This window comes from Labeo rohita, chromosome 2, assembly GCF_022985175.1.
Source record: "Labeo rohita strain BAU-BD-2019 chromosome 2, IGBB_LRoh.1.0, whole genome shotgun sequence".
NCBI lineage: Eukaryota > Metazoa > Chordata > Actinopteri > Cypriniformes > Cyprinidae > Labeo > Labeo rohita.
This window is the reverse complement of record NC_066870.1, coordinates 2,934,951-2,952,972: the sequence shown is the minus strand read 5'-3', so window position 1 is coordinate 2,952,972 and position 18,022 is coordinate 2,934,951. Positions and strand designations below refer to the sequence as shown.

Below are 18,022 nucleotides of genomic sequence, written 5' to 3'. Positions count from 1 at the left end.
AAACAAACAAAAAACCCTGTAAATTACTTTAAAGCCTTAAATCTGTTCTTTGAATAATTTGTAATTACTTGTTATTGTTCTTTGAATAATTTGTTTACTTTGTGACTTGTTTATGGACATATGATTTTTATTGCATTCCTTCTTTTATTTTGTATTGTTTTTATTTTTATTTTTTGTTTATTATTGTATTCGTTTTATTTTGATGCAATTTATATGTTATTGCCCTTGCATGTTCTTTGTTCTAAAAACTGCAATAATAAACAAATCAATCAATTGATCAATAAATCCCTCATCCCTTATTATAAATGCAGGATTCACTTTCAAATTGGATTGACAAAGTGATAAATGATGGAAGGGAGAAAAAAAATCAAAACTGTGCATTTAGCAATGTAATTTTCGTATCAGATTATTTTTGAAATTCAGTTGCAGTTATTACTTAAATATTGCAATTCTCTCACTGTACATTGCTATTCTTGTTCTGGTGAAATGTTATTTCTTTTGCAACATTGCAATAGTTATCTAACATACAGTCATGTGAAAAAGTTAGGACACCCTACTGAATTACATGGTTTTCTGTATCAGGACATCATTAAAAAAAACTGGTCGCTGGCTGGTCTTAAAATTTCAAAAATAAAACCTCAGATGAACAACAACACATGATAAATTGTGCCTTGTCATTATTTACTGAACAAAAATAAAGCCAAAATAGAAAAGCCATGTGTGACAAAGTTAGGACACACTTACTGTTAACATTGAAATTAAGAAGGTAAATAACAGTCAAGGACTTCTAATCAAATACCTTTGATGAACTGATCATCAGCAAGCCTGAGCGCCTCTATAAAAGCATAAGCTTTGGCAGTTTGCTGGTCTGGAGCCTTCAGGTGTGTGTTAACACAATGCCAAGGAGGTAAGACATCAGCAATCATCTTAGAGAAGCAATTGTTGCTGCTATCAATCTGAGAAGAGTAATACAGCCATTTCCAAACAATTTGAAGTTTATTCACAAGTAGAAGACATTTAAAACAGACACCCCTCCTTCTAGGAGTGGACGTCCCAGAAAATTCACCCCCAGATCAGACCGTGTAAAGCTCAGAGAAATGGCAGACAACCCGAGAACTAGAGCTCAGACTCTACAGGCCTCAGTTAACATGTTAAATTATAAAGTTCATGACAATACCATTAGAAAAATATGGAACAAAAATGTCATGTTTGGAAGGCTTGGCAGAAGAAAGACTCTTCTACCTTAAGAAAAAACACTGCAGCACAGTTTAGGTCTGCAAAGTTGCATCTGAACAAAACACAAGCATGCTGGAGGAGGGCTGATCATTGTGGGCTTGTTTTGTAGCCACAGGACCTGGACACCTCACAGTCATCGAGCTGGCCATGAACTCCTCTGTATATCAAAGTATTCTAGAGTCAAATGCGAGGGCATCTGTCCGACATCTAAAGCTGGGCCAAAATTGGGTCATGCAACAGGACAATGATTCCAAGCACACCAGCAAATCTACAACAGAATTGCTGAAAAGAAAAAAATCAAGGTGCTGCAACAGCCCAGTCCAAGTCCAGAGCTCATTCTGACTCAAATGCTGTGGTGAGAGCTGTGCATAAGCAAATGCCCACAAACCTCAATAAACTGGAGCAAAGCTGAAAAGAAGAGTGGTCCAAATTCCTCCAGAGCAACGTGAGACACTGATAAAGTCACACAGAAAATGAATGCTTCAAGTTATTGCTGTTGAAAGTGGATCTACAGGCAACTGACTAATAGGGTGTCCTAACTTTGTCACACATGGCCTTTCCATATTGGCTTTATTTTTGTTAAATAAACAATGACACAGTGTGATATGTCATGTGATGATGTATATCTGAGATTTAATTTTCCAAATTTTAAGACCTGCCAAGAACCAGATAATTTTTTATTATGTCCTGATACACAAAACCATTGAAGTTCAATAGGGTGTCCTAACTTTTTCACATGACTGTAATTCTATGACAATTTTCATAACATTAAAAAATCGGATATAGTCAACACAGCCTCAGTGTAAGTATAATTACATTATTGTTCCTTTTCAACATTTTTTTCTCATGTTTTACCACTGTTTTATTTTGCACCTGCTATCCTATAGCTGTTTTCACTTCATTTGACCCTGCTTCATGTCCAGCAGATGGCAGTATGAAGCCTCTTTCAGCTCGCAATCGCCATGTCTCTACTACAGCAGAGGAAGATTTGGCTTAGCGAGTGAAGAACGCTGTGAGAAAGTCAAGAGACTCCGCGCTCACCGTGGCGGAGGAGACCAGAGGTTGCCATCTGCGGCAAGGAAGGAGAAACGCTGCCAAGGGATTTATCCCGCGACCGATTCCCCTGTCCGTAGACCGTCGACCGCGTGAAGTGTCGATCCATAAGACACGGGCCGAGGTGTCGAGTTCAGGGAAGCTTCCTCCAAGGACTCACTGTCGTCTCGTCCGCGCTCGCCGCTGAGAATCGCCCGGTGTCTCCCGCATTATGGGAAACGCAGCTACTGCCAAGAAAGGCAATGAACTGGAGAGCGGTAAGAGGAGGAGCGTTTGATTCATCCGATCTACGGGATGCATTACTTTCAAAAGTCCTTGCTGTCTTAAAATGTCAGTATTTATTTAACTTTGGAGCCGAGGCTAATGTTGTTTAGCTGCTTGGTGAGTGCAAATGTTAAGAGGTTTGCGTTTTATAACATCAGCCCGTGTTTATTCTGCATTCGCTGCAGCTAGAAAAGTGCATTTTGCATTTAGATCGCTCTGCTGTAGTGGTTTGTCATAAAGAAACCACAAAGTGAGTCAAACTAGCTTGATCGAAGGCCTACGGCTATCAAGGCATTCATTATGTACACGAACGGAAATGCTAATACAAACTGAGACTTATAAACACAGGCAGGGCCGTGCAAACGCTTTTGTTTTCATGACTTCTGCTTCAAGTATGCGACAGAGCCAAAAGGTTAGAGGCTAATAAGCTATTTGCTAGGTTAGAGGCCCAGACCTGCTGCTGCTGCTAGCCTGTATCAGGAGAAACACTCGCGAAAACGCTGTTTCTTATCGTCCACACATGTTTTCTACATCTCCAGTTGCCTTTAGATAATGCACATCAAAATGAACGCGTAATCTAGTTGTCTTGAAACGGAGAATCAAGGCTGGAGGATAAATAAAATTAGCACTGACTGTCATGTCGGGCCTGTTAACAGCAGTCTCTGCTGCCTCTGGTAAACAACATCAAGCCATTAAGTTAATTAAACGCCTGTTGTAGCTGGTGAGCATATGATGAACTCTTGACAAACTAAATAAAACGAGTGCTTTCTTGCTGTGTTCCTTAATAAAATGACAGTGAGATTGTTAGGCAGGATGTTGTTTAATATACACTATAATCTAACTCTTAACTTGCTGCTTATTGATAGGAAGTGATATAGTTGTTGTAGTAGTAATTTAAGGTATTGGTAGGGTTAAGGGATCTAGAGCATATCCTTTATATGTAATAATAAACAGCTAATATGCATGCTTATAAGCAACTAGTTAATGCTCATATTATTAAACAGAGTACGCCTATAGGCATAATTGTCTAAAACTGATCCAACAGCATAGAAAGGTGATCAATTGCATGTAGTGGGTGTTTTTCAATCAGCGGTCACAATTCGAAGCATCTCAAACAGGTTGATGTTCATGAGTAACGTGTAAGGCAAGTTAGTTCTGTGTTGGGTTACGTTATTATTTACTCGCCTTCGCATGTTTTATTTCTAAAGAGCATCTGCGTCTGTGCAGGTGTGCTGCAGGGTTTGATGGATGTAATTGGTAATATGCATACAGCATCGCTAACCTGGATTTTCGCTACAGTTAAGTCGGTTACATGAAGCAGAAAAAGGAAAAGAAAACACTGATGTGCTTTAAAAGCATAGTATTTGTTACTATTAAACTGTAATATTTATAAACGAATACTAGTTGATGTTATGCATAACATTACGTGATTCGCTTTGAAAACAAGCAGTATTTTTATAAACATAATTCATTAAATATGTCTTTTAATTCAGGGACCTGTCTCTATGCTGAAAAAAAAAACAAAAACCTTGAAACCAGCTGAAGATGGATTACTTTTTATAGCTGGTTTAAGATGGTCTTTCAGACATTTGAAGTGCTAAATAACCATCATGTTTTATTTCATGGAACACGGTGCATTGCAACTATTTAGCTTATTGTCATTTTCAAGTCATTTCGGTGGTGGAGCAGGTTATAACATTTTTACAACAGTTAGATTTGGTCCTTGAATCTGATTGGTTGAGCGGTGTTCGTGTTAGTGCTATCCAGACCAGCTGTCAGTTTATGCAGGGAGATTTTCACTGACTCTTTATGCAGGTTACTTCTTTACGCTAATAGGATGGGGAAAATGGCTGAGTTAACTATGGAGTCATTGAATTGTTTGCTCAACCATTTTGTGCAAAAACACTGATTCTTTTAGGAAAAAAAAAAAATGTGTTGTGATTTTGTTTGCAGCAAAACAAAGTAACTGGCAATATTGCGCCTAAAATGCAACTTACTCAGTATTAACTTGTTTTTTGAACAGTTGTACAAAAGCAATAAACTATTCCTTTGATGAAACAGTGAAATGGAGACATAGAGTCAAAAGAAAAAACAGGTGAAATAACTATAATTTGTATAAAACGTAAGGCTGAAAAAATAATAATAATAATAAAATACATTTTTCTAATTATAATGGATTTTCTAAAACGTAAGAAAAAACTATGCTAGAAGCAACACTAAGTTAAGGCATTTTCACAGAATGTATATCTGATACAAGTGTTTTTGTTTAGCTAAACTGGCAGATTGTTTTAAGAGTAAGTTAAAAATGAAAAAAAAAACAAAATACACTGATATTTAAGGTAAGGCTTTGAAAAAATAATTAATTCTCAGGTAAATTTGTTGATTTAAGTTGGATTTGTTGATTTAAGTTGGATTTTTGTATGTTGTATAACTCCTTGCTCCACGTTCCTTCTCAGTATTTATAAATTATGCACTTAATTCATTACAGTAATTACAGTTCAGTTTAAAGTGCCAGTTACCTCTGTTTGTCTTTCATATTATTAATAGATTGTTGGACTATTCTTAATCTTGTCCAAAAAAAAAAAAAAAGGACAATTTTTATTTGCAACAACATAAAAAAAAATAAACCTTAACATTTCTGTTAATTGGTTCTGAGATGTTGTAGTCTTTGTCTATAGCCATTTGTACTCATAAGCAGTCATACTTTACAAAACGGTTCATTCCAGGGCATCACATACTTGCGAAGCGAGAACATACCATAAAAGGATGTGACAGTGAGAAGAATCCTCCTGCAGACATCTGCCGTTGTAAAAACCTTCAAACCAGTTAGAGCGACACAAACTAGCTGTTAGAAAATAAGCACACGTATGCAGTGCCCAAAACTGTTTTTCTGTACATACGGTTCTTGAATGTTTTAAGTTGTTATGAACTATGATGAATATCCTTAGATCATCTCTGGTCGTCGTCTTTGTCTTATTCAGCGTAAACAATAAACGTTTGAGTTTGAGTGTATCAGCGTTTGCTTTGTCTAGTTTTTTTAGCCCTGTACTTTTGTCACGTCTAATCCATGTCTTGCACCGCCTAACTGATGTGATTGTTTGACAGAAGTCTTTCTTTTATCTCTCTCTTTGTCTTTCTCTCTTTTCTCTCTCTGATTCTTCATCATCCCATGATCCATGTGGGTGAATGTTCCTGAAAATCCTTGGTGATCTGTAGAGACTTTTGGTATGATCACAATTACGTTAAGTTACCGCAGTGACGAAAAAAGATTTGCATAAATTCCACAAGGAAAGCCACAGTATATTTAATCATTAGGGTTTTTTTCCTCCTCATTTTTCTGTCACTGCGGTCAACTGAAGTCTGCTGTGGTGTTTGTTTTATGTTGGATTGTCTTAATGTATACTTTTTTTTTGTCCTGCTTCTCCTGTGTTAAAAAATAAAAAACAGTAGCCAACGTTTGAAGTGAATCAAAAAAAAGTTAATCAGTTGTCCAAAGACAAGATTGGGTATTGTTTTGGTTTTAGGAAAACTTTGATAAAAGGTTTTGATCCACTTCAGATGTTGCCTACTGTACATGCATGCGTCACAAAAACACTTTTTCACCACTGATGTCCATGACAACCCTTGTGTGATTGCCTGATTTGGATGCCTAGAATTACTAGAATTAGAAAAATATTCCCTCATTTACTTGTCAACTTAAATATGAAGTATCTTTTGGTTTTGATTAGCTGGTTTTTATGTACCAGCTATAAACGACCCTTTGTTCAATTGTACTCTAATTTTTGTATTTCTTCCTTGTAGTGAAAGAGTTTCTAGCCAAAGCCAAAGAAGATTTCTTGAGAAAATGGGAATCACCACCACAGGTGAGGTTTTTATTTTATTGTAGTTTTTTTTTCACACATTATAAGTGATGAAGCACAGCATAACACCATTCACATGGTCTGCGACTAAAGCAACATGATCTTATTCATTTTCAATAGCTGGTGACTTCTGACACATGTGGTCTGAAGGTCCTGTCAGATACTGTAGTGAGTGTTGCCAAAATGGCGAAGTTAAAGGAATAGTTCATCCAGAAACTTGCTCACTAGAGGTCGTCCGATGTATCGGTTTTACCAATTAATTGGCACCGATAGTTGATTGGCGGAACTATCGTTATCAGCAAAAATCCATGCCTATAGTCTTTTCCAGGTTGGGTCCTTTGCTGGAGTGGCTGAGAACGTCGTCATTATACAGCAAAGTCCCTATAGTCTTTGTGCTGCATTAGTGGAGAAAGGACAGCAGTATACTTTTGCCCGTTTGGTGATCAAATAAAGTCTTGTAGACCGCCGCTTGAATTGAACACGACGCGTCCAGTGTGTGTGATACCGGATAGCTGCGAGTTCTTCTAGACGTGGCGCTGCACTTTTGTCCGTTGTGTGACTAACATATTTTTATATTTTGATTAGATATAACCACAAATGATCTAGAATAGAAGCAGTTAAATTGTGAAAGTACACAATATCCATATGTATGCAATTTCAATACTGTGGTCTTTATGTAGATATTTAAAGATGGCCATCTTTAGCTTGATTGTTGATTGTAATGGTAGCACTTTACAATATGAGTCCATTTGTAACATTAAGATTGATAAAAGCTGTAGAATAGAAGTATTGTTCCTTGTTTGTTTCCATTTACAAATTATGGTTCAGTAGGCTACTTGTTTTTTTTGTTTTTTTTTAAATAGTAGAGCACTATTTATTTTCCGTTCAGTATCCATTTTAAAAACTATCTGTCGATTAATCGGTATTGGCCAGTGTGGTCCAACCTAGTTATCGGTATTGGTAAAATCCAACATCGGTTGACCTCTATTGTTCACCAATGGATCCTCTGCAGTGAATGGGTGCTGTCAAAATGAGAGTCCAAACAGCTGATTAAAAACATCACAATAATCCGCAAGTAATCCACACCACTCCAGTCCATCAGTTAACATCTTATGAAGCTAAAAGCTGAAACAAATCCATCATTAAAATGTTTTAACTTTAAATTGTTGCTTCTGGCCAAAATATTAGTTCATAATCTATAATAACGCTTCCTCCAGTGAAAAGGTCTGTCTCCTGTTGTCTCTCACATCAGAATCCAGCCACATATTTGTTTAGAGCTGTTTTGGTCAGGACACCTTTTAAAATGCTGAATATCCACGCGCTCCCAGTAATGAGCTGCACAGGTGTACGCAATAAAACTACATGCCGACACCAGTAGGTGTGTCCTGCCCTAAAATCTGTGCAGATTTCTCTCCTGATTCAGACTAGACCACTTTTTGTACTTTTTTTTTTTTTTTTTTTTTTTTTTTTTGTAAGTCAAAATGCCTCAGTGGCTACGTTTACATGCACCCAAATAATCCACTTGTAATCGAATTGACAGTTCAGTCGGACTGAAAATCGATCCGATTGAGCTGGATCGGAATGAAATTTCGATCGGATTGAAGGGGGTGGATTATTCCTTTTCTAATACGTGCATGTAAACACTCGATCGGATTGAAAACCGAAACTGAAAGGACTGTGCATGTGCAATGATGCAGAAATAGCGTAATGACCTATGACGAGCGGTACTTTCTTTTAAATAAAGTGTTGTATAAATGCGTGTCCTGTCATTATAAAATTCTCCTTTCACTCTGCGTCTGTAAAGTGGAGCATAACAACCTCCCAACAGTCCTTGTTTTGGATTCTCATCCACAGGCAACCCGTTTTGGGCACGGGGAGTGACATTTGTACTAGCACGGCACAACGGTTTATATGCATGTTTATCCAGGAATGGATAAATTTTAATTCTGCTGTTAAAAACAAATAAAGAAACAGTGTAGGAGAGTGGGTATTGTGTGCAAACTGTGAGGAACACTATATTTGTGCAGTGTGCGCATGTCAAAAAAAAATCTATTCTGATTTAAACCTTGTCTTATAAACACACACATCAACCCTATCACTTTATTTAGCGTTCATGTAAACACTACATTCAGATTCATCAATTGGAATGAATTTAACCCAACTGTACCAAAAAGTGTGCATATAAATGTAGCCAGTGATGGATTTTTGTATAAACATGCAGCTTTTTACTTCATTGGACATTATTGGATGGACTGGACTCATTGATGAGCAAGTGACATACTGCTAAATATCTCCAAATAGACTAATCTGTTCCAATTAAGAAACTTTTGTTTTTGTTAAGTTCTAAAATCAAGTTTTAATCTATGATTTTTTTGTTCATTAACAAATCTTCCATCTAGTTTTTGCAATAAGCTTCATCCTTTGTTACTTTGTGTATGAAGCAAAGTTTGAGCTTTCAAATTTTCTCAATTCCATCACAAAAACAGTATATCTCTTTAATATCATCTCATTCAACAGCAAATTGGAGTTGAAATAAAATTCTATACATGAAAATTTTATAAGAAAGCTACCTTGTTCAATTTTAATTTGTAAACATTATGTATTTATTTATTAATGTATGTATTTTTGGAGTGGTGATCAATATATCTAAAACTAATTCGATCTGGACTCTATTTTATATTTCACCCTTTGTTATTACAGTAATATACCAGCTGACAGGGTTTCTGTAAAGAGAATTTTTCTTAAAGAAAATGGACATGTACAGCACCTAATACATATTCAAACAAATCAATATTGAATCAAATCAAGAGTGTGTGAATCATAATGAAATCTGTTTGAAAAAACTATATCAATACCCAGATCCGAAATTATATATATAGACCAAAATAATTAAGAAAACGTTACCTTTTGGCACTGTGTAACTACTGAATATGATTACATATATTTTCATCAATATAGTATTATTTCTCAGCAATTAGTTTTTGTTATGGTATTGTAGGACAGTTTATTGAACTGTGTGTTTTATCCCGTAGAGCACAACTGGTTTAGATGACTTCGACCGACTGAAGACGTTGGGCACAGGCTCTTTTGGGAGAGTCATGCTGGTTAAACACAAGGCTACAGATCAGTTCTATGCCATGAAAATCCTGGACAAACAAAAGGTTAGTTGTTTTATGCAGGTAACCAAAACTACCATGTAGTGCTTGTGATTTCTTTGACAGTATTTCACACCATGAAAATATAAATTCAATTATTATAGACAAAAGCATCAATGATGCTTTCTAATTATTCGTTTCCTAACCTACAGCTAACTGTACAGCTAAAAGGTGTTAGCCAATCAAGTCAGAATCAAGTATTCAGACAGCCCTTGGTATAAATAAATGCAATATGTGTGATGGTGTATGATAATCTTCTCAAGAATTTATATGTAATTTTTGTTTTTTTTGGTAGGTGGTGAAGTTGAAACAAGTGGAGCATACGCTAAATGAGAAGAGAATATTACAAGCAGTATCCTTCCCGTTCCTCGTCAGATTGGAATATTCCTTCAAGGTACCGTACTGCACCTTACTGTTTATTTATCATCAGATTTATGTAATAATCAGATGAACAGATGAATCATCAAGGGCAAATAATCAGCCAATATTTGTCCACGAAACAAAAAGTTTTAGTTTGTTTGTTTATATTTAATGTTGTGAATTTAAGAGTGTTCATTTAATTTCAGCCATGTTGTATATATATTTTTTTGTAATATCTTGTATTTAATTTTCTTACATTTTTGAACTTTCAAAATCTGAAACAAACAAAAAAAAAAATGAAGCATCGTTTACAAATAGATGTTAGAGATTGTAGTTTGGAGGAAAAAAGACTTTGGAATGTCAGTCATGCAGATGAAAATAGGAAGTTTATTTCTGGATCACAGTGACGCAGTGTACATGAAGTTCTCATTTTAAAACAATTTAAAAACTAAAAAACAAGTTAAAATCAGAACATTTTGTTAGTCAAGCAGTTTTCAACAATCAAAATATAGCTTCAAAACAAAAACAAACTCATTATAAGCAATAAACAAAGATTGTGCTTTTTCTAGAAGAAAGGCGATTTTCTTTTATTATTGCTGTTTGATTATTGTTAATGACAGAGTAGACAGCAGCAGGTCTAAGAGGCTGCATTCTGTTTAGACATCAGATATTTTGTCCCCTCCATTTTCCATCATAAAAGCATGTTGAGATGCCAATGCATCAGAGAATTAGATGTTTCTCCCACCAATAAATTGTAAATAAATTACCAACATAATTATTTTAAGCAGTTTTTTTTTTTTTAAGTTTGTTAACATGGCAGTAATGTGAGATAATGAGAAACAGTGTTATTGAATAGTCAAGTAGCAGCTCCAACTAGAAGTAGGAGTGTGGTTTACTAGTCTAGACTTTAATAATGGGCATCTAAACATCCATATATGCTGACCACTAGTTTTGTTTGTCTGTCAATTTTAATTCTGAGTTTATTCTCACAGGACAACTCTAATTTGTATATGGTGATGGAGTATGTACCAGGAGGGGAGATGTTCTCACATCTTAGAAGAATTGGAAGGTTTAGGTGAGTGAAGGCATGTTTGAGCTAACAGAAGCGTTTATTCATTTACAGCTGGATCAACTAACATTAAACTCCAGCACAGGTTTATGCAAAGGATGCTTGTGTCAGATTGAATTATTTCCTCATTAATAATTGTTTTCTTATTTTCCAAACATTCCTCTTCAAGATTTGTTATCATTGATAGCTTGTTTAAAATAAGATTACTAGCATCAAAAGTGTTATTTGGCTGATGTTGCTGATGTTATATAACCCAACTAGTTCATGGAGGTAAGTGATTGTGTCAGGTGTTAGTGCTGGTTAATGTGCTTGAGAAATGTTTATTTTACAGGCATATACTTCTCTGTAGATGCTAGAAATTCGCAACAATATATCATTTGTATAAAGTGGCTCACACTGACAGCACTCAAGTCACCAGAAAATTGCAAAGTGCAAGTGTGTGCATGCATGTCAAACAAAATATTTGATGCTGGAAGTTTAATTTAGGTCTAAAAGTGTTTTTCACTGAAACCAGCATTTAATGCAAGTAATGCTATTTTTATTTAACATGTCATATGTCAGAAAGAGTTCGTATTTTTAGCAGTGTTCATTATTGAAAAAAAAAAAAAAGTCTATGAATACCAGTAGAAATTCATAATAGAACTTTGATATCAAAGGTAAAAAGCCATTGAGTATTCCCTTTACCTGTATAAGTGTATTTGAATATTTAATTTTAAATAAATAGCTGATGTCACCTCTGCATGCTAAGGCCATTTTTGACTGAGGAGAAACCTTGCTTCAATGATTCTTGCTGATCTCTGATTTTGTCTCTAACTCTTAGATGTGATTTCTTTATTCGACAGTGAACCACATGCACGGTTTTATGCTGCACAGATTGTTCTGACCTTTGAGTACCTCCACTCACTAGACCTCATCTACAGAGACCTGAAACCTGAAAACCTACTCATTGACCAGCATGGATATATACAGGTAACTACAAGAAAATCTGAGAGGACAAAAAAAAAAAACATATATGGGCCATTCTACAGAATGTCCCACAACCAAAAAACACATTAAAAAAGAATTTAAATATTCAACTCTTAGATGTTTATTAAGATCCTTCTATTATCTATTGAAACCCACAAAAATATTTAAAAATATTCATTAATATGCTTAATTTATATATAAAATCATGAAAAATGTGGGACACAAAATGATGTCACTGCTGAAACAGTGTGTGTTTTAGTCTGTTGGCCGAAACTGATTTTAACTAAACCCGTAAGTTTATGATCAGGAAATTTTTTCTATTTCTCTCATAGACACAAGGTGTAAGTAGATAGGTTCCATCATTTTAAGGTAGATGTGTTCAAAACTCTGAAAAGTCTATGTGTAACTTTAAGAAACATCACTACCGAACACCTTTTTTCAGCAATTAAGCACATGCTTTCAACAAGATGTTATAGTGTTTAGTTCACAGTATATTCAAGCTAAGAATCCTTAACTTTGAAATCAGTATGATCAAATTTTTGCCTTTTACAACGAAAAGTTGGATTCAAAATACAACAAATCTCATAAATCACACTAAATATTGTTAAAAATGTAATTGTTACAGATTTACCTCAAAAAAATGTAATAAAATAGCAAAAAAATATATTTACAATCGAGATGTAAACAAAATCTTAATAGGTCAATATAACCCTTCTAATTCATACATGCAAATATTTTGGAAATATTTTTTCTTTTTTTTTTCTCCCAGGATGTTTCCAACTCTGACTTTGGACGAATTCTGTAGAATGGCCCATATACAGTGGCAAAAATAAGTTTCTGAGTGGTATGATGTTTTGTTGTTGTTGTTTTTCCTCAAAAACATTTTTTCGTTATACTGGTTGAAAGTCTCTTCACATCATGATACATTTTGCAATTTGGCAGCTTTCGGATCATTTTCTGCAGAAGTTTAATTGTAAATCCTGCCTTATATCCTGTAAATTGTGCCTGGTTTACCGAACAATCTGCAGCAAATTGCTCTGAACAAACATTTAGTCCTTCAACTCATTCTTCTACGTCAATAATAATAAACCATCCCCTCATTTCTAACACGGGTCCTTCAGTAGAGACAAACGTGCATCAAAGTAAATGTTTTCATCTTTTACTTCTCCGTTGGTCCTGTTGTCAGGAGTAGCTCAAGTATATCAAACACAGAATGTATGCCACATTTTTCCGTAGTAAGTGAAGACCTCGTCATTGATTATAATGCGCAAAACTCTATTGAAGTCCTCTTTATTAGTTCCTCTATTAGCAAAAGAATTATTGACTCTGGTTTCCAGAACACCCTGAATTTCTGAGTGGAAATCAGTCAGACAAGTCAGGCGTGCTTATGAGCATGGCATATTATCTTGCTCTAGGTGTCATTTGCAAAAGTTTGGCCATGAAAGATGCCTATGCTCAGCATTAATGCTTAAGCAACTTGAGGTTTTCCAGTACTGCTCAAATGAGTAATCAGGACACCCCCTGAAAATATTGCTCGGCAAGCTCCCCGTCCTGTTTTAAAACAGTGTGAGCAAAGCCCTTCCTAGGCCGCCTGATGGTTTGCCAGAACTCTTCTGATACACAGGGTGGTTCTGGAAATTGTTTTATACCCCTTTATGATGGTAAGCTTGTTTAGCAATCACATGAAAGTACTAGAAGTAAGATGATACAGGTCCAACGACTGTTCTCTACATAGAACTACAAACATGTGATGTGGGAAAAGATAATAAATACAGTTCTGAGTGAATTTTATGTTATAAAAATGATACAGGACACTTAATTGTACTAAACTATTGTTTCCTGCACAGGTAACAGACTTTGGTTTTGCAAAAAGAGTAAAAGGCAGAACCTGGACATTATGTGGTACTCCAGAGTACTTGGCACCAGAGATCATCCTCAGCAAGGTAAACCTCAGATATTTTAACTTCAGCCGAATCCAAATTTCCAAGCAGGGCAGATCACTTATTTGTTTCTCAAATTTAGGGATACAACAAGGCTGTGGACTGGTGGGCCCTTGGTGTTCTCATATATGAAATGGCAGCTGGATATCCACCGTTTTTTGCAGACCAGCCTATTCAGATCTATGAGAAAATCGTGTCTGGAAAGGTACTGGCATTGTTCTTTATATACATATACAGTCAAGCTATTTGATTAAGTTGGATATGCAATAAATGCACATTCAAAACTCCAATGTGAATGTGTTTTGTAGGTACGATTCCCCTCGCACTTCAGCTCCGATCTGAAAGATCTGTTGAGGAATCTGCTGCAGGTGGACCTGACCAAACGCTACGGCAATCTGAGGAATGGCGTCAATGATATCAAAAACCACAAATGGTTTGCCACAACGGATTGGATAGCCATCTATGAGAGAAAGGTATGAAACTCAGTCTCAGAGTTACATAATTTTAGCCTGGATTTAACTAAAATGCAGGGTTGTATTCACTACACCCACCATATTGAGTGTTGCAAGTGTTTTTTTTTTTTTTTTTTTTGTTTTTGTTTTTGTTTTTTTTGGGTGAACTGTCCCTTTTAAGTGACAGCAGCCTAATATACCTGCTGCTTTCTGTCATTAATGTTAATCAGAATGTAAGTCAAAACTTGAATGTTTTTGAATTTTATATTGGGCTAAGGTTTTTGCTGTGGTATCAAATTTGGTAAATTGTAAAATTTAATGAGTATCTAAAATTGTAGACTTATTGTTGACTTATTAGATTACAATGTCACACAGGTTGAAACAATTAAACGGTAACTTTGTTTTTTTTTTTTATTCTTTGTTTTTTTTTTTTAATGGTGGGATCAGTGAAAATTTTGTCTGTCCAAGTAAAAATTTGAAACACATGACCAAATGTAGTGCTTGAATTTAAAAAAAAAAATTAAATCATTAAAAGTCCTGGAATTTCATTATAGATTATTTGTACGAACCCTGCTCTGGACAATTTGAGATAATGTTTTTTGCAACTACAGCATGATTTAAGTCACATTGCCTTAATTAAAAGCTTATAAAACCCTCTGTTTAAAGAAAGATAACTAACATTATTTTCCAAACAATGAACAATAATCCATTAGTAAATACTAAGATTAATAAATGCTGTAGAAGTGTTCTTCTTTCTTAGTTCAGAGTGCTACCGACGTATTAAATATGAAGGCAAATATTGTGCAGACTTGTCTAAAAAATATCCAGCATTTTCAGAAATATTATAAAATAAGCAAAATGCATAATATTTTATTTCGAAATGTAGACAATTGAGTTTTAGAGATCAACGCTAGTCAACGCAGTTCTAATTCATAATGACTAATAGTATAACACCAGCAGACAGATTATTAACAGTTAATGTTTTGTAAAACAAATAGCAGCACTTTTCACTTTTGATGCCTGTCAGCATCATTCAAACATGAAATTTCAAACACACAGTAATAGTTCTTTACAGGTTTTTGCGTTACTACCCTGCTTTTTCATTGCTTTTCTTTGTAAGCATGCACTTGATGCTTGTTCTAAAAATGCAGCATTCCAAAAAAAAAAAGTTCAACTTGCATCTCATAATCTGCATTTTTCCCATTCCACTGCCCATGTCTTGTGTTTTTCTACGCCAAAAAGCAGTCTTTGTGAATAGCCACTTTTGATGTGTTCTACATTATGATAATCAGGTTAATCAGATGCACCGATATGCACTTGGATCATATTTTTCTCTTAACTCTTCTCATTGACATACTGGTAATTGTAACGTTTGCAAATTCCTATGGAAGTCTGTTTCTGCTACTGAATAAAAAAAAAAAAAAAGATGCAATCTTGCAGTTGCAAGGAAAAAAAGTCAGTATTGTGAGATATTAAGTCACAATTAGATTTTAGATTTATTAGTCAAAATTTAGATTTTAAGTTTGTATATGCAAGTTGTTTATTTATATAAACATGCATTAGTCTGGTTAAATCAGTTTCTCCTTTCACTCACCAGGTGGAGGCGCCGTTCATACCAAAGTGCCGAGGTCCTGGAGACACAAGCAACTTTGACGACTACGAAGAGGAAGACATCCGTGTATCTGTTACAGAAAAATGCGCAAAGGAGTTCTCAGAGTTTTAGTTATGGACACATCAAAGCTAGACATATATGCATATATACATATATTTACTTATCTATATATGTATATGTGTGTGTGTGTGTGTGTGTGTGTGCATCACACAACACATCAAATAAGGGTATCTTTGCACTCTAAAGACATGGGATGAGCAGAGAGCACATCACCCGTCAGAGTTCTTGTGTACTTCCTTCATTCCATTGGGCTTTAGAGGTCACCGGGGTTCTCATGCTCTTAACCATCATACACTGGCACATCCTCCTTCAGTTCACTCTCTTCCTGCTCCGTTTTCGCTTTGTCAAACGACCTGTTTGACATTGTGTTCCCCGTTTGAAAGTTTATTTTTTTGGCAGATGGAGGGCAAAAACACAAACACAAAGGCCAATTCAGCATTGTTACTCTATTTTCTTTGTTCATGGCGGCATCACACAGTGTTGTTATTTGAAAGGCATTTGGCATTTTTGGTGTTACACATCCATGTCGTTTTTTTTTTTTTTCTGTTTCACCTTTAGACCAAAACAACTGAAGTTTTTCAGGTCTGTTTTTTGTTACGTGTGCATACCTGTCGAATTCAGAGTGGTTTTTGTTTTATTTAAACCACCTTGTGTGTTGAAAGCATGACCAAAACCATCGTGTTGTGAACGGCAGAAGAGGAGGTCTTAACTCTTCAGATTTGCCTTAGAAAACTCGATATAACAGAGCCCACAGGATGATTGCGTTACAGATGTTCTAGTGATCTTTATATCACGATGTTACAGTGAAGGTCCAGTCTCATGCATATACTGACAGATGTTGTTAGCAATATAAAATATATCTTATTTTACCACTTTTGTGCATTTTTATTCATTATACGAAGGTTTTATTCTGACATGTAAGGTAAAACCTTTAAAGATGGGTTCACTTTGATCATTTTACCAGTGCCGTTTATCGTCGGATATTTACGAGAAACGGCAAACGCGTCGGCGCGACTGCTGTAGGATGAATTAGATTATCACAGTGAGGCACTTATCAGTTACATATCAGCTCACCGTTTTTGTCACCGTTTTTAATTTGTCAATGTTGAAGCTGTTTTGCAAAGTTCTCTCTTAACTGAAAATTGTAAAACTGCCAAAACTCCATGTTGTCTCCTCCATTGTTGCTGTTGAACTTTTGTCGTTCTTTTATTCTTATGTCCGAATGTAGTGTTGAAACTTCTAGATATGCATATTGTTTGACAAGTTTGAGTTTTGAGGTACATTCTCACAGACATATACTAAGAAACTGAATATGTTACAAAGAAAGCGAGAAAAAACAGAGGTTAGTAAGCCTCTTCTCCTTTGTATCACATATAATCCAGTTATTGTTCAGCTCATAATGCGTATATGCATTATTTCTTATAAATGTTTTTATTTATACACACATTAGAGAGATGCTAATAAATTTTATTTTTAAGACTGGTTGTTCTTCTGAATGCATATGAATTATCTTTATACTCTGAAGCATGCATAACAATTAGGGTTTAACAGTGTTTAATTATGATGAATGCCTTTAAAAACCACCTTTTCAAAATGGAAGATTTTAAAGTTAATGTCTGGCAGGTTATTGTTAGCAAATGGCACTGTGCCATTTCAAGCTAAATAATGCATTTGGATATATTTTGGGATATAATTGTCAGCATTGACTTACTTTGCGATTCATAGCCTTAGCCTGTTAGTGTTCATGCAAATAAATCAATATCAGCAGGTGTTGTTGCTTTTATGCAACAGTTCATTAAAGCATAGTTAAACTGTTAATTCATGCAAAAAAAAGGTCTTATAAGTTACTCTCATGGAAAATTCCATTGAAAGTCTTGAAAACTTTGATGCTGCAAAAAGTTCTTACAGACAGTGGTAAAGTAATTCATTTTAATCAAATTGTTTAATCCACATTTTTCTGAAGGGCTATGATTGCTTTTATTCACATATAAACAC

At 35.2% G+C, this 18,022-nt stretch overlaps 1 protein-coding gene across 2 annotated transcripts; it reads left to right on the top strand.

The window, feature by feature from the left end:
- Positions 1 to 2,191: 2,191 nt before the first annotated feature.
- prkacbb (protein kinase, cAMP-dependent, catalytic, beta b) lies at positions 2,192 to 17,506 on the top strand. Of its 2 annotated transcripts, none has more exons than XM_051134924.1 (10): positions 2,192 to 2,546; positions 6,355 to 6,416; positions 9,446 to 9,574; positions 9,864 to 9,962; positions 10,921 to 11,003; positions 11,840 to 11,966; positions 13,811 to 13,906; positions 13,986 to 14,108; positions 14,212 to 14,376; positions 15,953 to 17,506. In XM_051134924.1, the coding sequence occupies exons 1-10, from the start codon at positions 2,501 to 2,503 to the stop codon at positions 16,076 to 16,078; spliced, it is 1,056 nt and encodes a 351-aa protein (XP_050990881.1). In that variant the 5' UTR covers positions 2,192 to 2,500; the 3' UTR covers positions 16,079 to 17,506. The 2 variants fall into 2 exon arrangements, with proteins under 2 accessions (XP_050990881.1, XP_050990890.1); XM_051134933.1 differs by lacking the exon at positions 2,192 to 2,546 and adding an exon at positions 2,574 to 2,670.
- Positions 17,507 to 18,022: the final 516 nt, after the last annotated feature.

What these genes read in the sequence shown, in the direction of transcription:
- prkacbb (XM_051134924.1), top strand. Translation starts at nt 2,501, where the DNA reads ATGGGAAACGCAGCTACTGCCAAGAAAGGCAATGAACTGGAGAGCG. An exon ending in GATTGGAATATTCCTTCAAG is followed by an intron (nt 9,963 to 10,920) that starts GTACCGTACTGC and finishes TTATTCTCACAG; the next exon opens with GACAACTCTAATTTGTATAT. An exon ending in AGAAGAATTGGAAGGTTTAG is followed by an intron (nt 11,004 to 11,839) that starts GTGAGTGAAGGC and finishes TTTATTCGACAG; the next exon opens with TGAACCACATGCACGGTTTT.